This window comes from Hemibagrus wyckioides, linkage group LG14, assembly GCF_019097595.1.
Source record: "Hemibagrus wyckioides isolate EC202008001 linkage group LG14, SWU_Hwy_1.0, whole genome shotgun sequence".
NCBI lineage: Eukaryota > Metazoa > Chordata > Actinopteri > Siluriformes > Bagridae > Hemibagrus > Hemibagrus wyckioides.
In genome coordinates, this window is record NC_080723.1 from 10,819,432 (window position 1) to 10,843,620 (window position 24,189).

At 38.9% G+C, this 24,189-nt stretch overlaps 1 protein-coding gene across 1 annotated transcript; it reads right to left on the reverse strand.

Annotated features, from left to right (window-relative positions):
- Positions 1-6,192: 6,192 nt before the first annotated feature.
- Positions 6,193-14,687, reverse strand: LOC131364363 (overexpressed in colon carcinoma 1 protein homolog). The gene is made up of 6 exons (XM_058407495.1): positions 14,434-14,687; positions 12,483-12,507; positions 9,664-9,699; positions 9,498-9,577; positions 7,887-7,928; positions 6,193-7,798 (listed from the first exon to the last, which is right to left on the reverse strand). The coding sequence occupies exons 1-5, from the start codon at positions 14,474-14,476 to the stop codon at positions 7,924-7,926; spliced, it is 189 nt and encodes a 62-aa protein (XP_058263478.1). The 5' UTR covers positions 14,477-14,687; the 3' UTR covers positions 6,193-7,798; positions 7,887-7,923.
- Between the last annotated feature and the right edge of the window lie 9,502 nt (positions 14,688-24,189).

Consider the following 24,189-nt stretch of genomic DNA (forward strand, 5'->3'; position numbering starts at 1 on the left):
GGACCTAACACTAACCCTAACAATAAATTTCAGCACATATTCGCAAGCTGCACTGACACCTTTCAGGTACACAGCTACCTGATTAATATCCTAATGAATAGATAAATCAGCACGCAGTGATAACCATCATACACTATCTGGCCAAAAGTATGTGCACCCCAACCATTACATAGACATGTTTCTCTACCAAACTGTTACCTCAAAGTTGGAATGCACAATTGTATAGAATTGTCCTTCTCTGCTGAAGAATTACAATGTCCAGCCATGACAATGCCCCAAGATCCATGAAGAGATGGTGTGGAGGTTAGGATTGGAGTGGAACAAGCCCTGAGCCCTGATTCAACTGGAACACTAAGTGCACCCTTATCCAGAGCGACTTACAATTTTTATACAGCTAAGCAATTGATGGTTAAGGTCCAGGGCAGTTTGGTGGTCCTGGGATCAAACTCACAACCTTCTGAACGGAAACCCAACACCTTAACAACGAAGCTATCACAAGCTATCCTCTCAAAAGAATACATCCAGCTCACTAATGCTCTTGTAGCTGTTCACAAATCCACACAAAATCTAGTGGAAAGTCTTCACAGAAGAGTGGAGCTCATTATAACAGAAAAGAGGGACTATATTCAGAATGTGATGTTCAACAAGCGCATGTGGGTATGATTGACAGGCAGATTGAAAATTACGTCAAATATATTTCGCATGTCATTTATATTCATTTAATTTGTATTTACACATTGCACCAGTGGCTGTTTCATTCCTTCTGTAGTCACACCAGAGGTTTTTAGTGAACTTATAATTCCTTTTCTCTGATATTTTAATTTCATTATATTTTGCTTGCAGTTTAAACCATTTTACTTTCAGTGGGTATGTTTTAAATAAAAAATACTCTCTTCTTGCCCGTTTTTTTTTTTTTTTTTAGTTCACTATATGATTTAATGCCACTCTTTCCTGACCTCTGGAATGCAACAGATGACGGATATATTTTCCTACATTGTTTCACCTGCTCTAAACAGAACCACATGTCGCAAGGGAGTGCCTCCATACTTTTGTCCTTAATTGGAAGCACACTGAGTACAGTCTAGAGCCGTGTGCTACAGAAATGATCGTATGGGTCGGAGCCATTGTGTTGTTGCGCAGAAAGGAGAAAAAAAAACTATAAAGTTTTAGTGAGAGGATGATGGGATTGTTGATATACCCTTTGAAATTGAAACTAAGATTTACACTGATGTAAAAGAAAAATGTGCAACATCAGCTGCAAATGGTGAAACCTTGGAGAATTTACTTTCACTGAAAATGGGGATGGTGCTGCTTTCAAGATGCTGCCAAGTTACAGGCAAAATGCATACATCTGTAATAATCATTAAAGAGAAGTGAAGAGTATAGAATTCTGTAGCTGTAGTTATTGTTATTTAATAAAAATCTCCCTCATAAACCCAATGCACATGTTTGTGTGATGTATGATTATACAGTATATGATACTCTACATTTTTACATTTTACATTTATATCTAGATTTCTGTAAAGATGCCTTGTGACAATATCAGTGTTAAAAATGCTGTAGAAATAAAATAAAATTGAGTGTGATCTCCATAAAACTCATAAAAATGACATGTTTACAGCTAATTATCCCCTAGCTTGGAGGACAGGGTGATGCTGCTGAACCCATCACCTTTCCATTATAATGAAACTCTATGCTGTGATAATGAAGATACAGACTTTAGTTCTCATCTTTCAGAGGCTTTTAGCAGGCATCAGATAATCAGATTATAATTGGATTTTATGTAGTCAAGCCTCTCAGAGTTGATGGGGATCCGTTTCATACGGCATTTTATAGTAGTTTATATCGAAGTGTTTATTATCCTGCTTGAAATCAGAAACATTTGAATTACATTTCTGTTTTAGCAACAAGCATTTTCAGCAGATGATGGAGGTGATGGAGTTGCTATATATTCGGTTAACCAACCACAATAAATGAATAATATTCAAACAATTCTTTTATGCACATTAACAATATGCTCACCTGTTTGCTTGTACTATCATCTACAGCTGAGTTTTTATTCACTTTATGTGGTTTATTCAAGTGATAAAAGAAAATTAAATATGTGCTTGAACTATGGTGTGACTTTATATAAATGTTCTTTATTAAGACGGCAGGGACATGATGTGAGTGATCACCATGCGCTGTAGTTTCCCATCAGATACTGATATATAACACACTGATCTTCATGTCCTCTATGGGGGAAAATGACTGAAGCTTAGAATAAGGGGTCCAAGCACTGAAGGTGTTTTTTTTTTTTTACTGTGACTTTGTTTAAAGCAAATCTTGTGTATAATTCATCTTGAACTGCTGTGCACTTTTGAAATTCCTCAAGCCATTATGTTAAACATTAAAAGAGCAAGAAGATTTCCACACAACACCAGCATCATGTTTTCCTGCTGGTTCTTTAATTGGTTCATGTGGGGACACTAAATTCATACATAATTGTGGGTGTTCTTGTGTTAAACAAAACAAAAAAAATTTGTTGACCAAATCTTTATCTAATGAAAATATTCCTGACACTTAGAAAAATGTCTAGAAATGCCAGCACCATTGCAAACATCTGCAAGATTTCAAATGGACAAGTATTTTCATTGAGAAGTGTATTCATTTTTTATTTATTTATTTATTTTTAAACTCTATTGGATCTGCTGGTTTCAACTGGTTTAAGCCAGTTCCTGTTTTGAATATGAGTGGAAAATCTTCTATAATCATAAAAGAATTGACTGTGAAATCACAGTTATAAGAGAAGTTAGAAATTTTCTGTTTTCTGAATGAAAGAAGTTTAAGCAACAGTTAAAGAGCAAAACTGATCAAATGAACTGGTGATGCCATGACGAAGCACTGAACAGATACACAAAAGCTTTTGGCACTGTGTAAATTCTACTTCATTAATATTTACTGATCAGAAATACTTTCACCCTCGACTTCACTGTATCTCTGATGGTTTCCTGGGAAGCACATCACTCTGTCTTCAGTTAGCAAACATTTGTGTTTCATCATCAACTCTATGATGCAGTCTCTTCATCCAGCCAGCTTCAGGTGGGATCTGGCTGTTAGCTTGTCTCATTAGAAAAGCAATTTCCTTCACCATGTTTTCCTTTCCTGCAGTCAGACTGGCGTCTGTATTGAGTTCATACACTACTCGTGCAAACAGAAAGCTAATAAGTAGCTTGATGAGTGTATAATGTGGCCTGGATGAGTGTGTGTTGTGATTAACGCTGCACAAAGACCAATTTAGCTAAATTAGCTCAAACCAGTGATTACTGCCAATCACAACTCATTAAACTACACACTCTTCTACTTTTGGTAATTTGTAGCTTTTTTCAGCAGAATATATCTGCCAGCATTGTTTCTCCTCCAGGTCCAGTTTTGTTTTTTTGTTTTTTTAAATAATATTTTTATTGAGCAATTCTGACACCTGCTGGACAAATGTGGAAAGACATGTGTTTACTCCTTCAACTTGCCTAAATTGCTTACACACATAAACACTATTTAAAATGCATTACGTGTGAAAATCCCAGATAAATGTCTCATATAAGCTTCTACACCAAACCCTTAATGTGTGTATATGTCAAACCTAAAGATAAATGTATGAACTGATGTATTTTACTTTGCAACTTTACAGCAAAAGCCTTGTGCATGTAATAAGCTACAACAGTATAACAGTACAAACATCAAACTATGATGAGAATTTAACAATGAATGAAGAAATCAAGAATAAAAAAAAAATTAATGGACAGAAATCAAAACACACACACACACACTGTCTCGTCTTGCCTTCTTTTTTCTATCTTATTTCTATTTATTCAGATATTATTATTTTTAGAATTTCAATGTAGGAAAAATCCTCTTACATTTCTGACTAGTGTAATTTAATGTAAAATTTTCCCCATCCTTTTTATAATCAGCCTTTCTTTACAGTTCTAAGTGCTTTTTTTCTGTCCAGTCAATCAGTCTGAAAGCTCTTTAGCTAAACCCCTGACTGGGAAGTGAAGCCATTTCATGTACTCTTCCACAGAGTTCATTATTTCTGCTTTTAATGCGTTTGAACAAAGCTATAGCCACATCTTCCAAAGTACATACTGTTTTGAAAGCAATGATCGCTACAAAATATACAGCAAAAAAAGCACTCATTCTCATCATATGAACATCTGATATTGTTCATTGTTTAAATGACCACCTGCAGAATTTTTATTAATAATAATTTGCAATTATGTTCGTATAAAGGAAAAGGGAGAGTGTAATATGTGATTTTGGTGAGTAACTTGAACATTGAATTTAAAAGTGCAGAGGTGATATTTATCCTGCTTCATAGGTGATGGCTAAATTGCTCTAAACAGCACTGTGAACAGACTGAAACACTACAGAGCTATGATTTTGCTGTAGTGTGGTAATGGAACGAGGGAACAAGAGGTAGGTGTCAGGCAGGGACGTGAGCGTGGGTGTATGTGTGTGTGTGTGTTAGTGTTTGGATGCATGTAGAATAGTAATTAGGAGAGGACTGGACACAGGACAAAAGTGAAGCGATCATGGCTGAGATCTGCAGCACTGCTGTAGAAGACATGAATAAACCATGGCCTGTACAGCAGAAGTGGGTCGAGAAGTGCAGGCTCAGCTGGAGTGATGTTCTAGGCATCAGTAATGTGGATGTTCAGCAATAACACAGGAATTATCCGGAATATGTATAGAGTACGGGAACGATTACCTGTGAACACTTTACCTATAAACATTCTAGGATAAATAGGGTCTATCTATGTATCTATCTATCTATCTATCTATCTATCTATCTATCTATCTATCTATCTATCTATCCATCTATCCATCTATCCATCTATCCATCTATCCATCTATCTATCTATCTATCTATCTATCTATCTTATATTAAGATAGACATATCTATCTTGGCTGGATATCAGAATTATGATCAATTATAATCAATTTCATAAATTTTATGTCTCAAAGTCTGTAATAAGCATTTTTGGTATAAGTAATATACCATTTTTTTAACCACGCCTCTAACATTTGCATTTAAATAGGTAAGTTTAGTGTGTAAAAATATATACAAATAAATATACTGATTATATATTGCTATTCTTTTACATATTTCTATCAGAGCAGCAGATCTGTCACAGGATGAGAGGATTCAGGGCTTGGGGTGTGATGAATGTGTTTTATGATTGAGTGATTACTGCAGAGCAGACACACTACTGTGGCAGATGATAGTGTTAGTGTTTTGTGTGTGTGCTCCGTATATAATAAATACAATCTCCAGACCATCCAGTCCACCTGCTTATAGTCATCACAGTGTGTTTGAGACTGGCTTGATTGATGTGTGTGTGTGTGCGTGTGTGTGCGTGTGTGTGTGTGTGTCTGTGTGTTTGTTTTCATCCGTCTCCTTATCTCACCCACAGTAAACCACTTTTACCCCGGTGCAGTTATTTTCCCAGCTGCTCCCACAGCACTGCATGGACACATTCCTCCTTGTCCCAGGATGCCTTGTTACTGCGCTCTCCTCTGCACTCTGCAGTACCTCTATTACCCAGAGGATCACCCTGATGAGCTCTCTCGAGACTGGAGAAGACATTCTGCCTCCACAGGGGAAAAGGACATAACCTCTTACTCTTCGGAAAACCAGTTGAGTCATTGATCAGTTGGTCAAATACACAGATCAGCCTCCAGGGATGAGTTCGCTATAGTGACTGAACTTCCAGGGCTTCGCTTTATTACTATTAGCGTATGTGCTGCTGAAGTATCCCTGATACTACACCTTTAAATCTCTTATTTCACCATATGTCCCATGATATGTGCTTCAGAAGGATGACATGCCTGTCAGATGACATGACCCATCAAACAGCTGTAAGGTTTTTATGAGGTCTGTGTGATTATTGCTTTCTTCCTTGGCTTTTACATTAAGGATGAATGAAGCAGTAAACTGAGTCAATACTGATCTTATGAGCACTACATTTTCCCTGAGGCTAAAACTAGAAAAAAATGTAAAACATTTGCCCATACAGATTAAAGTCTATAAGCTTAATGAACCTGTTTCTCATTATAAGCTTAAAATAGTTCAAATAACTGATAATTTAGATCATTTTTAGCCTTTATTTCTATAAAGAAACAAAATGATAGAAGAAAAAGTATAGAAGTAGGTTTAATAATCTTAAGTTTGGCTTATGGTATTCCAATAAAAGGAAATACTACATACAGTATGTTGGAAGATTTTCTTTTTCCAGTGACAAAAGCCAGACTGAAATATGATAAAATAAATAAAATATGATGCAAATAAATGACATCTTTTATGATCTTTTATGAATCCAGATCAAACTGATCTACTATAACTGTTTTTATTATAAGATTACAATAAACTAAATATAAGGTTTTGAAACCTATTTCTTGGTAAATCTGACTATTTGTAAGCTTCTTTTGCTTCTTTTTTAGAAAGTAATGCAAAGTAATGAATCTGTCAAAAGAACTTTTCAAGCATAAAATTAAATCAAATATATCTAGAAATAGGTTTAATAATCCTAGACTTGGTTCATTTTGACTAAATTCACGTTGTTGTTTTTTTTTTTAAAGTGTGGTCAAAAATGCCTTGCTCCTGCACACATTTATAACGTTTCAGGTCAAGTGTAGCGTTTTATCTTCGACAAGTTGCTCAGTTTTCAACCAACACACAAATGTGACTTTCTAGAAGACACAAATTCTCCTTTATGCCCAAATGTTGAATTAACAAACTGTATACTGTATACCTACAGCTTATTTTCCCTAAACATTTATAATGTCGGGTCACTCTTTCATTTCCTCGTCCTGCTCCGTGATTAGAGAAGTGAAGTTAATCTCATTTGAACTATTTCATATAACTATCTTGCAAATCATATCGGTTATAAGGGAAGTTTCTTCTCTTTCACTTTTGCAGCATCAAAAACGCACCTTAACCTCTGACAAGAACCAATTCTTCCCAAAGAAGCACATAGCTTTTTCTTTCATTCTCCAGCATCCACACATACACATATTTAGACAGTGTGTATATAGTGTACATAAACAGACTTAAGCAAACAATAATTACATAATATTTCTTTTTTACAATATACACAATCTTTGAAAGATGCAATGCACTTACAAGTAATGTACAGTAATGTACTTGAAATGACATAAAACTTAGCTAAATATAACTAAATATAAAGGCCACTAAGAATTAGTTTTTCCCAGTACTTCCTAGTTCAGAGCTGAGCTAATTTGCACTGTGTCTGTAACATAGTACATGAGGTGTGGAATGTGCTCATTTAGTGTTAATTCGGTGATGGATGTGATGAACACGGTTAGTTGGAGTTAGTTGGACAGCTTCGTTCACTACATCACGCTGGACTGAGTGCATGGACTAATCTTTACTACGTACTGTGAAGTGATGTGTGTTTCACTGGGTTCGTTACAGCAGTGGAGTCTAGATGCAGGTTAAGATGCAGGTTAGTCCGTTATTGCAGAGTCGGATCCGAGGTTCGAGTGTTTGGCATGCCTTTGTTACGATTGCCGTGTTCCTGAGCTACAAACGCCATTTTGGCTCTAGGACCTCCTTTCGTTTCTTTTCCAAGAACAGCCTCTGTTAAACCCAGATCATGGATGTGTTCAGAGTTTCACACAGATGGAGTCCCAGAGGAGAGTCACACAGCTTCACTTCATACAGGACCATACAACTTCACACAGAGGTCATTTTTGGTGTCTATTATGGTCCAAGGAAACTCCTTCTATAGATATTCAACTGCACAGAAAACAGAAAAATGATTATTGTAACTGAAACATGATATGTCCAGTTTTGCTTGCGTTAAGTGGAGACGAATCTGACTTACCAGTAGTGCTGGTTCTTGTCACTCTGTTTCTAATAGGCTAGTCTGCGTAGGAGAGAAAGAGTTCATTCAATTAAATTGAGTATGATTTGAGGTTTAGCAGATGCTACAAATTAAATGACGCATGCAGCACAGGGACAGTAAACTGTGTGTGTGTGTGTGTGTGTGTGGAGGGGGTGTCATCTTTTCTGGAAACCTTTTAAAATGTCATTAAAGGGATGGTACAGGCCATGTGATGTGGCCAGAGTGACACACACACACACACACACACACACACGCAGAACCTAATTACCTTTATCTGCCATTCACCCTTTCATATACTGCATTTTCTTTTCAGCAAAAAAACATGTTACTTAATTCAGATTAGTAACAGATCACCTCTGCGTCCTTTCATGCAGCTTTCTTCAGCCTTAGATCATGTTGCTTCATCATAAAAATGGAATGTCGTCAATTTATTCATTTCCCTCTCAATCTCTTTTATTCAAAGTGTAAGATAAGAGAAAGTAAGTAGCCAAATGTTTCTAAAGCCTTTTTTTTATATATATAAACCTTTCATGCATAATTGACCATCATTTTTGTAAATTATAAATATACATGTCCAGATTTTCTTTCTTCTTCTATTTTTTTTGCATGATATATGATTTAAGTTGCATTGTTTTTAACATTCAGACTTTTTTTCTCATTTGAACATGCAAAATAATTCAATAATAATATTATTCATAATAAATAATAATTTAACAGTAATTTTAAGAAGAAACTAAACAAAAAAATATTTTAAAAAAACGCATTCTTTGGACAGAAAATATTCTGACGTGTGTGTGTTTCTTATATTTTGCTTTTTAATTTAATGTAGACTTAGTGAGAAAAACAGATAAGTTGTTAGAGAGCTACATAACTACATATGTTAATTTATATTTTCCTAAAACAAACAAACAACAACAAAAAAAATGTGGACACTATGCATGAAAGGGATAAATAATATTAAAAAAAGAAAACTTTATGAATTTTTTTAGATATTAAATAAAGTATTGATCAATATTTTTTTTTTTACAACATTACTGTTTTGTTGTCAGTTTTGCAGATGTCTGTATATAACACAATACATATCATGTATCTTTGGCTGTTCAGTTCTATCACCCTTCCTAAGTCAGGAATATGACTGTAATATGAACTGCCATGAACAAAGAGCTGGTTGAAGGCATCAAATGGTTCTAAAGTGCGAGGATCTTCCTTCATTTTCTTAAATACGATTTACAACAATGGGATTTTAAATGGAAGATGAATTCAGCCTCCACACCGCAGTCCCTCAGGTTAGGCGTAAAAAACATTCACTACATCTAAAGTGCTTGAGATTTCGATTCATGTGTCACATTTCCACTCGACAATCGACGCATCAGACTGCCGAGTGATCCACTAACACTTTCCTCAGGATGGATGTATAATCGAGTGGTAATGGCATACAGCTCTCATTTTCTTCATTTCTCACAGAGCTGAGAGAGAAAAGTGTTGAAGCTCTGCAGTTTGATGCATCACTTCTCCTTCTTCTTCTTCTTTTTTTTTTTTTACACTTTCACTGAATAATTTCTTCTAGTGCTCTCAGAAAGCAAACCTTACCTTTCCGTGTGGACTTGGACTGACTGGCTGCTACCGTGTTCATATCTGCCGGGAGTCCCACATACACCCCGCCGTAATTCCTACAGGAAATAACACACTGCATCATCCACACAGTCTGAGGCTGATATTGTAAAAGATGTGTTTTTGTCGTTATGTTCCCACTGACCTTCTTTTCTCATCGTCTTGGATCGGATCTTCTGTCCTGTTACAAAACGAGAGCTCGTGTTAGATTTTTTTTAATCATCTAAGTTCTTGTGTTTATTCATCAAAAACATGCAATATGTTGTAGACACAGCTAGGAGTCATCTCTCACACCGAAACAGTTGTGTAAGTGAAGGATTGGTGTGACTTTCATTTTAATATGGAACAGATATTCTGATTATAAAATAAAAGAATTATCCTCAATCTCAATATTTACACTTAATACCTCACTTTCTCCACAGACACAGAGACGTTACAGCATCCAGTCAGTCACTAACACAAGAATATAGAAGATAGTCCAAGTACAAACCCAGACTGTGCTGTTATATTTCTAGACACCTTTATTATCAGCTCCTCTGTAGGATTAGTCCTTGTATATTTAATTCTCATGTGTCTATATGTAACCTCAACTCAGCGTATGTTCACTGACTGACCACTTTATTAGGAACACTAGGGCCTCTGCTCTGAAAATTCTTCATGGCGTGGATTCCACCAGATGTTGGAAACATTGCTTTGGGATTATGCTCCATGTTGACGTGACTGGTTCACACACGTGAACCACATCCCAGCTATGATCTACTGGATTCAGATACGGTGACTGGGAAAATCAGTGAAGAACACTGAACTTATCATCTTCGTGTAACCAGTTTGAGACGACTCTGTGACATGGTGCATTATCAGGCTGGAAGGAGCCATTAGCAGATGGTAAACTGTGGTCATGAAGGGATCAGCAACAATACTCAAATAATCTGTGGCATTCAAGTGATGATTGATTGTATAAACAGCCCAAAGTGTGCTAAGAAAACACCACCTCCACAGGCTGGACTGTAGACATAAGGCAGGTTGAGGATGGATTCATGCTGTTGGGACCAAATTCTGTCATCTGTGTGTCTCAGCAGAAATCCAGATTCATCAGACCAGGCTGCATTTTTCCAGTCTTCATCTGTCCAATTTTGGTGAGTCTGTGCTCACTGGAGCCTCAGCATTGGAACAGAAAGTGGAACGTGATGTGATCTTCTGCTGTTGTAGCTCATCCACCTCAAGGGTTGATATGTTGTGTATTCTGAGATGCTTTTCTGCTCACCACTATTGTACAGTGAGTGATTATCTGAGTTACTGTAGACTTTCTGTCAGCTTGAACCAGTCTGACCAGTGACCTCTCTCTACAAGGCCTGCTGCTGCTCACTGGATGTTTTTTCCTTATTGCACCATTCTGAGTAAACCCTGGAGACTGCTGTGTGAAAATCTCAGGAGATCAGCAGCTACAGAAGTCCTTTAACCAGCTTGTCTGGCACCAACAATCATAAAATGGTCAAAATCACTCCCATTTTTGTCCATTCTGATAGATAATGTGAATGCTGAAGCTACTTGCTGTTTGATTTTATACACTGCACTGCTGCCACAGGAGGGTCTGATTAGATAATTGCACGAACGTGTCGGTGAATAGTTCCTAATAAAGTTGTCAGTGAGTGTACCACTGAAGACACATATGTAACGATTTTCTCTGAGAGCTGTACTCATGTTCGACGCGTGTGAATGGAAGAGGACTTAATGGCTAAATGTAATGGCTGCATGTTGTGATGATGTCACACGACATGATCCAACAACCTGATCAAGTTGTAAGTAAAGTAAACTTAGCTAGTCAGCTTTTCTATATTTTCAGGCAGATTTTTTTTTTATTCAGAGATGTTAAAGTATTTGTTTTCTTCCCAGTTTTGTTTTCTTCCTAGAAATCAGCTGCTGCTTCTGATGGGTTTTCCTGAGCCACCTGACATAGTGGTCATTAGTAGAGATTTAGTATTAGATTAACATTCAAACAAACATCAGTGACTATAAACATGCTAATTAGTTAGTTCATATTGATTAGAACAAACTCACGCATATATTATTATTTGTTCCTCTTAATTAAATGCTAGATAAATGATATCCATAAAGTGTCACTGAATTTGAATAAGAAGGATCAATCCCACAAGAGGATGTGTCAGGGGCCTTGCTCTCTCTCTCTCTCTCTCTCTCTCTCTCTCTCTCTCTCATTCTCTCTCCCACTCTCTGTGTTTCTCTCTGTCTCTGTGTGTGTCTCTCTCTGTCTCTCACTCTCTGTCTCTGTCTCTCTCTCTCTCTCTCTCTCTCTCTCTCACTCTTAGTGTGTCTCTCACTCTCTTTTACTTTGTGCATGTGACTCAGTCTTTGTCTCTCTCTCTCTCTCTCTCTCTCTCTCTTTCTCTCTCTCTCAGAATAAATTTTACTGCTGATGTGCTGAACGCTGCAGTAATTAGTGAAGATTGGCCGGGGTGTGTTCAGGGTCCACAACAGCCACAGTGGAACACACACAGTCAGCTCTGTGTTTACCGGTGGGGCAAATGTATGCTGGTGCAGGCTGTGAGTGAATCTCTCTCAGGAGTACACTTTGCTAAATGTATTAATACCCAAAGCGAGTTACTGAATGACTGTGTGTCTGTCTCAGGGGTATAGTCTGCAGTTACATGTGTGTGTGCGTCTGTGTGTGTGTGCGTCTGTGTGTGTGTGTGTGTGTGTGTAGGACATTGTGAGTGTGTGTCATGGGGACAGAATTAAACTGCACACTCACCGTGTAAGTGGTTTTGGACTGTATTTTGAATATCATACCTTCTCATCATTGGATATTGACATTTTAATTTATGAATCCTGGCAGATGTAATTTTAGTTTCTCTAGATTATATTAAAGCATAAAATGTTGTGTCTTACAGAGTGAAAGTTCTAGTCAGATGATCTTACAGACTTGCGTGCATTTTCTTACACACTTACACATCTTTCGCAGCCTCTGCAGGACCTGTGAAGAAGGACAGAATTGAAGAGTCTTTAGTTTTATTATGTAGTTAAATAAAAATAGAGTCTAATTAGATATGCATTTGTATATATATATATATATATATACATGCTGTATACACACACACACATATATATATGTGTGTGTGTGTGTGTGTGAGAGAGAGAGAGAGAGAGAGAGAGAGAGAGAGAGAGGGACATTACAGCTGTTGAACAGAGGGTGAAGGACTACTCAAACAGTGCTCTTAGCTCTGCCTCCTGTTTAATCACCAAGCGCTTGACTTTGACATATAGGACAGAACACTGGCCGTACACACAGACCATTGTGTCAATTTATACATCTCCAGCTAACAGATAAAATCCATATTATAAACAATGGTGCCTTGTTCTGAGATTTTGACTCACTATCAAGTCAGTAGCACTTGTATATTTTAATCTTTTTATTACAATATCACTGCATTGATGTTATCAATGTCACTCAGATACGACCAAACTGAATTTTTACATTTTAACCCACAATGGTCTCTTAGATGAAATGCTTGGCTTTAACACTCCAGGGCAGTTTTGATATCTAACGCTACATCTGTGTGATTGAATAGTGACTCTTCTTGGCCCAGTGTGTTAGGAAGGTAAAACAATGCTGCCTGTTGATATATCAGTGTACAGTCCATAACAGACAGGAAAGGAAGTGTGTAAATGCATGTTGTAAAAGTCACAGTGCCTTTACGGGCTTTGCCTCGCAAAAGAGGGCAGTCTTTGTGTATATAAGTGATAACTGATAACTTACAGTTAGCTTACACTAAGAGACCAAGACAAGAAGAAGAAAAGTAGGTCATTTCTACAGGGTCAGGACACAGTATCCAGGCAACGTGGTGTAAGAAAGAAGTCCAGTGGCCAAGAAGGGTTTTTGAGAACAGATGGAATTGTCCTGTGTGGACACAGTGCTTTCTGGGTAAACTAATAACAGTGTTTATAAACGCATAGCTATGACTGCTGAAGCCTGATAAAGCCATTCCTGTGAAACTCATATGTTCAGGATGACTAACAACACAACGAGCCACGATTGTGCTTCAATGTTTCAGCTGTTATTGTATCACCAAGGCAACTAATGGCAGAATGACAACAAGACCACAAACCACAAGACATGACTTAATCATGACAGAACAAAACTTATTCTGTGTTTGTCTATATGTCCTGCTTTTCGACTTAAACTTTAAACTTAAACTATAACTAACACAGAAATAACATGTCTGGGACATACAATACAACATAGACAGACTACAACACAGAAACAAGAGAAAAAAAATAAAAGTGTGTTACAGTAACATGAGCACTGGGACAGATGCCACATCAATCAGACCATTTGCACTTAAATTAATATATGGAGATGGAGAAGAAGCAGAGGTACACACCAGAGCTGAAAACTAGGGCAGGTAAAGGAAACACACACACACATACACACACACACACACATACACACACACTCACAATCCAGATAAATCAAAGCTCGTCTACAAATACCACAGTTTCCAAAATAACTCTGTGGTTTTTCCCCATAATGAAAACACTCAAGACAAGACTCTCATGATCTGCATCACTAAACAAGACAAACTGTATGACTCTTTCCCTGGAAACAAACTCCTCTTCCCAAAAAAAGACATTCCCTTACACAGTCTACCCTCCAACCTGCATGTGGTGCTAGAATACCCAAGAGCAGCTACAGCTTCGCCCCATGCAGGACAGTATACCCCCTGAGGCAATATGACTTATTACCAATAGGACAGGACTGGATGCTACCTTCACTTGTTACATTAGAGGAGAGGAACACACACATACACACACACACACGCACGCACACACGCACGTCCATGACCTGACAGTGTCAATGTTGTACTCTAAAGCTCTAACACTGTTCTTCTTAAACACTCACCTCCTGCTGTGGTGTTAGTGGCAGAGGAATTTCCACAACCCATCCCAGTCTGCCCTGCTCCAAGAACAGCACAGTGGAAAGACAGATCAGATCAGCAGTAAGAGAAAGAGATGTCCAGGGAAATGCCTAAGAAAGAATGAAAGAAGGAAGGAAGGATGAATGGAGGACAGCACTTCTGTGCCACACCAATTCCCTGGCTCTTGCTCTGTCTCAGGCTGGAACAGTCTGCACTGGCACAGTGAGGGACACGGAGAGCGGAAGAACGAGAGGCATCGGGGGGAGGGAGGGGAAGAGAGATGCTCTTCCCTCACACGATTCGCTAGTCTCTGCCGCCCTGACAGGGTTGCCATGGAAACAGCGGCTGATGGGAAGGTAGAGTTGCGAATGGCAGCCTTTGCTTTTTACATTTGCAATAAATGGGTCTGCAGGAGAATCTAACAACTATGTGACGTATGTCACACTCATAACCCCTGACCTGAATCCAGTACGGGAAAGACACAGAGACGAGATTAGACAGAGGACCATAAGATCTGATCCAGGGTCTTACAAGCCAAGCAAGCAACATGCACTGCAGAATCAGACAAAAAGGCTTTTCATTCAACACAATAAACACTAGCTACTCTCTGGTGGAAAAAAAAGAAGATTTTGCAAGAAGTTATTTAATAAAGCTCTATTTAGATTTTAAGCCTCGAGCTGAGAACTATGACCCTCAAATAGGTCATGTTTTGTCTTTAAAATAATTGCAAAGCAACATGGAATTTTCTGTTGCAGATTATAGCAGGAATAAATAAATACTTTTAGAAAAATAACAATATGCTAACCTTAGAATATAAAACCCTGTATAGCTAACACCAAACATTTTGGCTAAAGATATTTAATCTCAACTCAACAACTCTATACATATCACGAAATATTTTATAGTTGCGTTGTGTCAGGACGAAGGGGCAGAAATTCCAGCAAAGTAATTGTGGACGGCTATTCCAAGAGATTTGATGCAATTTCTTCTTAAACTTGAATCACACATACAGGGTAGCCTTCCACAAGCTTCTCACAGTACATAGCTAAAAGTTTTTCCTGACAGAACCAGTACAGCTCTTTTCTATTCTTTTGGTTTTACTGTATCTTTTACTTTTATGTCCCTTTTTCCTGTGCTTCAGCTACAGTCTGATTGGTCATCATGTTCTCACTTGGTCAGTGGCACTTCCTGATGGTTAACCAAGGTTTATAGCATACATGTGCAACATACCTCTTAGATTTCCCACCTCCTTTACAGCAGTCCAGTGAGAATCAACTGGATAATGAAATACAGCAATGTTATGAGAAACGGATGTCACCTGAGGACTGAGGAAGAGGCTTATTAGACTTGTAAAAAATAGTGCACAGTGACTTTGCGTAACACGTACACGTACATGCACACAACCACACACACACTCCTGGCTTCTTGTTAATGTTCTCACCTTTAGCACTGTAAAATGTAGACTACAGACTGTTAGTGTAAGTTAATTGTTTTGTTAGTGTAGTCATTCTCACAGCTATAGTTATTTTCAGTTGATCCAGACCCATGTTGTTGAATCACATGGCCTGGTTTGGACCTCTTCTCTGAGTTCACTGTGAGACTGAGAGCCATAATATATGAAAGGAAGCTGCCCTTTACTGAATGGTTTTATGGGGACACATAGGAGCCAGTTGTCCAAATAGTGTCGCTGATCATTAGGGGAGAAAAGTCTGCACGCATACAGCACAACAATACCTGTGACAGATTGTAAATTGGAATTCCTGCCCTGGTTGGCAAACCTTGAAAAAAAAAAATCTGTGATCTGGGCTCCAGAAAAATGAACCAGTTCTCTGGTGGCTTGGACTTCAACCTCAGCATACAAAAAGAGCCACTTTGAGCTGCACATAACTATGCCAGAGGGAGTCTTTGTGGTCTTTGATGAGGTCAGTGCATTTGAGACAAAACACATCTAAAATGTCAGCTTGCAACTTGGCAACCTCCAGTGAGTGATGGTCTCCAAGTGGGATTTGACGCGTTTCAACTCATCTTTTATGTTGGTAAATCTGCCTTGTCTGTTTCCAATACTTTGTAGTATACCCCAAACCTTTTAATCTACTTCCACCTCAATTTCTAGGGAAATCCCTATGGAAACAACATGAGACCCTGAGTAGTGTGATGTGGATACCCTCTGTGGCATTTTATATTGCTCAACTTGCCCTCAAACCTTCACCTGTTTGGCAACCCTTTGCCTCAGCAGCAGGTGTAGTAGTCTATGTATCCCTATGGGCTGTGCTGATGTCTTTTTCTGTGGAGGCTAGCTTGGGCATCAATTATTTCGACAGTTGTTTTTGCAAACATATATGTGGTCCTCTGCCAGTTGGACCTATTAGACAAAGTGTTGTTGGTTGATGACACCACGTCCACACCACTTTACTGTCCTGAATTTGGGTGATGAAAGTTTCCAGTGATGACCCTTCTCTGGCTACACAGGCTTCATCCAAATACCTCCAGCAGTTGAGGAGTTTCTGGTCAATGGTCACATATAAAGATCCCCCTTTTTCCAATTTTAGCTTTCCCTACTAATTTCTATCCAGCCTTAAGTCAATTTGTTCCACAACTGCTCTGCTAAACACTGGGCAGTCCACACTATGGGCTGTCAGCTGGGCTTTCCCAGTCAGCAGCATCCAAATGTGGAGGAGCTTCTACTCTTTTAGCCATCCACACTCTATTTCTGTCCTTTCCAATCCCTTGGTTGTTCTGGTCAGTTCATCACTGAAGACAGAGAGAATGAAGGAAGACGGTGAATATATAGAGAAAGAAGGACTGAGGTTCTTCAACACATCTTGAACCTGTCGGATCTGGAGGAGTACTGACACGGTACTTTGATATTTAAGTACTGCTGGGTTTTAACACCAGTCTCAATATTTGAGTGCTCCCCAGATGCAGTTAAGTTTGATTTTGACCTTTAAGCTCAGGTCTGCTCAGACATGCTTCCATGCAGCTCTCTGTCAAGTCAGAGGGATAAAGAAAAAAACAATGCATGTAGAAACCCAAGTTATAGGTATGCTGTATTATTGCCCAACTGGTTCATCCTGAAACTCCACCCTCTCAATGCAGACCCTCAGCAGATGATACCACCACCTGCCCTGCTAAAGGAGGTAGAATTTTAGAATCAGTGAAAAAAGGGTTTGCAGACTACCTTTTGACCTCCTTCTGTCATTAAACTTCTTGGGTCAGACCCTTTTATGATATAAATGATGCCCAGAAAGGTTGGGGGCCAGTAGTGAAACTAAAGTTTGTACTCCTTGTCATCACTCTCTGTCCAATGGGCCAAGTATTTAGCAGCAAAGGTTTTTGGTGCCAGCTCATACAATTCAGGGACATGCTCTGTAGGATTCATCATTGGGGACAGAGTTTATGGCCTGTCCCACAAGAAAGAGCTCAGACACTAGTTATAGACATTAATAGCATGACTCTCCCTGTGTAATATTGCTGGAACATCAAACCTGGTTGCCTAAACCTTCTATTTGTATGCATTGTTCAGCTGTTACATGTGTCATCATTCCAAAACCTGTGCTTTCCTATCTAGAGCCAACAGGTCATATATCACAGTATTGATTAGCACACATTTGTGATGCCTTGTACTGTATGAAACAGGCTGGTTTTATATTCAATTCACTTCAACTTTTACCAATGGACATTGGCTGAAAGCAGCTTTACAGAAGTATAGAAATAGAGAAGGAAAAAAATGATAAAGTAAAGCAACTATTTTATCCCTAATGAGCAAGCCTGAGGGGACAGAGGCAGGGAAAAACTCCCTGAGATAATATGAGGAAGAAACCTTGCGAGGAACCAGGCTTAGAAGGGAACCCATCATCATTTGGGTGACATTGAACAGTAAATAATGTAAATGTTAATAATGTCTGTTCTACAACAGTAGCCAAGTACTCATGAGGAACTATTAGGTCAGAGTTCTAATTCTGAGTTCATTATAAACACTAATTCCTTGCTGTTGCAAGCTGACAGATGTAATGGCAGATCTGTGACGGTGTGATAGTCTCAAAGTTTTATATGGCTTGTTCCTCCCCATATCCTGGATGTGTTGACAGTGTGTACCACATTCTCACATCCCGAGTGTCTGCTTTCAGCACTGCACAAATCTGTGCTTCGTGTGAATCTGCCAACAGCAGGGATGTGGCCCAGCCCTACCTGCTTTGATCTATATTATTAACCTAAACACATCCTATAAAGTTTGCACACACAGGTGGACTATCTCTTCAAATATTTTTTTTTTATTTCTCAATAAAAACCTTGCACTGTCAGATACTGATTCTGCCAGCAACTGTTATTTGACTGTCAATGTGCATTGAAAGAGTGCAGTTTATACTGTGAGCTGCCTAGCATGATTCAGTCCTACATGTCACTTTAAGAATAAGTTCGACTGCTCCTATAGAGCCTGTCAGGCATGCCTCAGAACTTGCAGGGTCCAAAACAGACCCATTTGTTAGATGTTGAACATGGCGATTCTGGTAACTATTAGGTCACAGTCAGCTTAAAAGAATGCTCCCTGTGCTGCTGTGGTCACGTCTCTCTCTGAGGAGGCGGGGAGAGGATGAAAAAAAAAGGGAATTTATCTGATTTAAGAGAACATACTACATATAGTTCACATAAAAATCTGAAATTTCTCATCAAATACCAAACGTGATTTAATTGCTTATTATTAATGTATTTCAAACATGTTTTTAATGAAGAATGTGTATAATAACATGTAGTATTTATGTCACGTAGCATTAATATCTATTGAGCCTCAATTGGGGTTTGAGTGTATGCTTTGATTTTATTCAGGGGTTTATAAACACGTACATGATGAGATCCTGAGACCAACTTGTGTTAATGTAACGTAGTGTAATAGTTTCCATTGAAGGACAGGTCACAAGCTTGTGCAGTCTACTCAAACTATTATTTAATCTGAGCCATGTTTGCTCCAAGCTGTTAATTAAACTAGAATTCAGCTCATAATGGGGTTTTTTTTCTTATAAGCTTTTAAAATCTTATTGAGAACCGCTTTTACATGTAAAACTAAGCCTCCAGTCAGATAAAAGTGGCCCAGATCTTTTGAAAATGATGTCATTTCTTGTGTGTTTTATAATTCCACTCTGGACATATCTCTCAAACATCCATTCCTTTAAAGGAAATACATCAAGAATCACAGTCTATCATATCAGACCCTGTCTGCTTTTTCTTTTCTTTTCTTTTTTGCTTTTGTACAGTTATACAGTCATGTAATGTGTAGTAGAGCTGAGAGAGGGTTTTAATAGATTCATGATCTTCAGTGATGTGAGCTGATGTGTCAGGCAGACGGCGAACATAAATTTCTTGCATATTTCAGAAAAATCTTTTGAGTGCAATCACAAAACTACATTTACATTTCTGGCATTTGGCAGATGCTCTTATCCAGAACGACATACCAAATTGCTTTAAAGTCTCTGTCAGTGAATACATCAACACTAATTCACTAAGGCACAGGCTTGTGAAGACACATTTAAGGGTTGGTTGGTACACAGTTCGGAGCTGGTCGTAACAGTCATTATATCTTCTTCCAAATTTACAAGGCATACAAAGGATGTAGAGAACGTTCATTAAAAATATACTTTCAGCCTGAATAGACAATTTAGCAAAATAATTAATAATGTAGACTTTAAAAACTGTAATTACGATGGACATATTCATGCAATTTATATGAACACTTGTTTAAAATCATCACAATATATACATAACTGATATACTGTATATTCCTGTCTATGTGGTGAAGTTCAGATCCAGCCCCATGAGGACATGCTAGCGACCTCCACAAACCACACTACAATACACTAGACTCTATTTTGGCTTCTTTTTAGTGAAGTTTATTTCATTAAAACTCTAAGAGCTGCCCCTTTCTTTACACTAAGACAACTCCGTAACTCCATAGGGCATAACAACCAGTTGTGCACTGGTAATAAACCTTTCTCCTTTAAAGCCTGGTCTGATGCTGGTGTTTATACACTATATTGCCAAAAGTATTCGCTCACCTGCCTTGACTCGCATATGAACTTAAGTGACATCCCGTTCCTAACCCATAGGGTTCAATATGACTTCGGTCCACCCTTTGCAGCTATAACAGCTTCAACTCTTCTGGGAAGGCTGTCCACAAGGTTTAGGAGTGTGTTTATGGGAATTTTTGACCATTCTTCCAGAAGCGCATTTGTGAGGTCACACACTGATGTTGGACGAGAAGGCCTGGCTCTCAGTCTCCGCTCTAATTCATCCCAAAGGTGTTCTATCGGGTTGAGGTCAGGACTCTGTGTAGGCCAGTCAAGTTCATCCACACCAGACTCTGTCATCCATGTCTTTATGGACCTTCCTTTGTGCACTGGTGCACAGTCATGTTGGAAGAGGAAGGGGCCAGCTCCAAACTGTTCCCACAAAGTTGGGAGCATGGAATTGTCCAAAATGTCTTGGTATGCTGAAGCATTCAGAGTTCCTTTCACTGGAACTAAGGGGCCAAGCCCAGCTCCTGAAAAACAACCCCACACCATAATCCCCCCTCCACCAAACTTTACACTTGGCACAATGCAGTCAGACAAGTACCATTCTCCTGGCAACCGCCAAACCCAGACTCGTCCATCAGATTGCCAGATGGAGAAGTGCGATTCGTCACTCCAGAGAACGCATCTCTACTGCTCTAGAGTCCAGTGGCGGCGTGCTTTACACCACTGCATCCGACGCTTTGCATTGCACTTGGTGATGTATGGCTTGGATGCAGCTGCTCGGTCATGGAAACCCATTCCATGAAGCTCTCTGCGCACTGTTCTTGAGCTAATCTGAAGGCCACATGAAGTTTGGAGGTCTGTAGCGATTGACTCTGCAGAAAGTTGCGACCTCTTCGCACTATGTGCCTCAGCATCCGCTGACCCCGCTCCGTCAGTTTACGTGGCCTACCACTTCGTGGCTGAGTTGCTGTCGTTCCCAAACACTTCCACGTTCTTATAATACAGCTGACAGTTGACTGTGGAATATTTAGGAGCGAGGAAATTTCACGACTGGATTTGTTGCACAGGTGGCATCCTATCACAGTTCCACGCTGGAATTCACTGAGCTCCTGAGAGCGACCCATTCTTTCACAAATGTTTGTAAAAACAGTCTCCATGCCTAGGTGCTTGATTTTATACACCTGTGGCCATGGAAGTGATTGGAACACCTGATTCTGATTATTTGGATGGGTGAGCGAATACTTTTGGCAATATAGTGTACACTGAATGACATTTTCTGCGGTAACAGCCTCAAATCATTTCAAGACTTAACTGAAGAGTTTTCTTTACCTGGATTTTCTTTTGTTTTATATTTAAGACTGAGATCAGCCTTAGAGACCTACGCCATTCCTTGGGCCACCAGTGTGCTCCCACACCCCTTGTGGGTGTGGTAGGTCTCTAATATTCTCCTAAGTGATTAAGTTTCCAAGATTATTATTCAGTCCTTTCACTGCAGTACACTTCCATTCCAGCTACCAACTCCTGGGAAAGGGAAGGGCTTGCTCAACCTGATTGGGATGTTGTATGGTCCAGATGTTCTACTGCATCTAAGAATCTTGATCAGATGATTCATTATAAGTGTATCAATAGGGCCAATATCCCCCCTAGTGTACCTTATAAGATAAAGGTTACATCTGATCCTTACTGTCACTTATGTAATAAATCTATAGTAGGATCCTACTTACACATTTTTGGGAATGCCCAGTGGTGGCTCATTTTTGGAAACATGTATGTTTGCTACTTTCAGATTTCCTACGTTTGGCTATTCCACAAGATCCTCAACTTCTTCTATTGTTGGATGATCCCACTCTCCAGCTGAACACTCATCAACAAAGGACCTTAAGAGACTATTTTGAAGTTATGGATAGAGCCATCCACTCCTGTAACATTCACTTGGCTTACTCTTATTTAGGAGACATTGTCTTGCTGGAAGGCATCACTGCCAGGCTCAATGGCACAAAGGGCAACACTATTCGAAGCTGGTCAAACATTTCTGCAACATTGCTAGATAGGCTAATAATATGACATCCTTACTATGCTTCTCTGACTTTATTTTCATTTTTACTTTTCTATTTCTTTTTTACAGGTGGACAGCTCCATGGCATCTATTTGTATGTAGTTGATTAGACCATGATACATGTTTCTGATGAGTACAAAACCAAATAAATACATAAAATCTTGACCACAAAAAAAAAGTAAGAGCTCAGTTTAGGTTTTTAAGATAAGTTTCAAATGATCATTTTATTATCAGTCTTTTTTTTAGACAGCAGCCCACAGTAAAGCAGATATAAAATAAACAACCAATTCCATAATATTTAGAGAAAAAGAAAGTCATGAAAGTATAAAAGTGAGAAAGTAAGGCATTTACCCATCACTTGGCTTTCATTCCAGGACAAAGGAACACCTGGACACCTGTACATTCATGCAGTTATCTAATCAGCCAATCATGTGGCAGCACAATGCTTAAAATCATACAGATACAGATCAAGAGCTAAGAAATAATGTTCACTATAAACAGTAGAATGGATGAAAAGTCTCTGTGACTTTAACTGTGGTATGGTTGTTGTTGTCAGATGTCCTGCTGGGATTTTCACACACAGCAGTCTCCAGAGCAGAAGTGTCTGACCTTTTTGGTGTTTGTGCAGGTTTTCATTAAAATCAAACAGAAGCCATGTCTAATTTCATCTAATTAGTTGTCTAATTAGTTGATGTTGGGTTTCAGTAGACCCAGGTGTGGTTTCTGCTCGGTTGGAGTGAACCCACACTCTTTCTGGGTTAAGATTGGATTGGATTAAGATAAGATTGGACTCTGCTCTAAAGTTTACAAACAATGCTAACATTGAAGAGTGGAAGAACTCGAGTGTGCTGCACTGAGCCCTGACTCTGACTCAACCCCACTGAACACCTTTGGGATGAACTGGAACACTGACTGCACCCAAGACCTTCTCACTCTTACGACATCAGTGTCTGATCTCACTAATGCTCTTGTAGCTGAATGATCACAAATCACAAAGATGTTAGCAGAAGGTCCCTTAAGCTCTCCAAGTTGCAAGGTGGGGCCTCCATGCTTGTTTGTCCCACAGACGCATGATTGGAATGAGATCTGAATTTGGAGGCCAAGGCAACACCTAAAATTCATTGTTGTGCTCATCAAACCATTCCTGAACCATTTTGCTTTGTGGCATGGCACATTATCCTGTTGAAAGAGGCCACAGCCATCAGGGAATACCGTTTCCATGAAAGGGTGTACATGGTCTGCAACAATGCTTAGGTAGGTGGTCCCAAGGTTTCCCAGCAGAACACTGTCCAAAGCACTGCCTCTGCCATCTTGCCTTCTTCCCCTTGCTCCAGGGGTGCTACATCATGGCTGACCCTGTGCTCTGACCCCAACCCTTCAAGGATGGGATACATGAAGTGTGAACTGATATTTAATTTCAGATTGTGTTTAAATTGTTAAACATATTCCATGAAGATATATCACTGGGGCATGTTTATTATTATTATTATTATTATTGAATTTCAAATTCTCTAAAGTATGTGCTAAATGTCCACTCTGTATAGAAACTGATCAGTCATTAATCTTAAAGTCCGCCACTGTGGGGCGCTGTCAGATAAGATTTAGCAGGAATGACGCGTTTGTTTTTTTTTGTTTTATTTTTGTTTTCTTTCCCATAAAATAAAACTATGTACACT

Excerpts from the sequence above, each read along its gene's own strand:
- LOC131364363 (XM_058407495.1), bottom strand. The coding sequence starts at position 14,476 with ATGGGTTGTGGAAATTCCTCTGCCACTAACACCACAGCAGGAG. Across the intron at positions 9,700-12,482 it reads GCAGAGGCTGCGAAAGATGT|GACAGAAGATCCGATCCAAG; the intron begins GTAAGTGTGTAA and ends GTTTTGTAACAG. Across the intron at positions 9,578-9,663 it reads CAAGACGATGAGAAAAGAAG|GAATTACGGCGGGGTGTATG; the intron begins GTCAGTGGGAAC and ends TATTTCCTGTAG.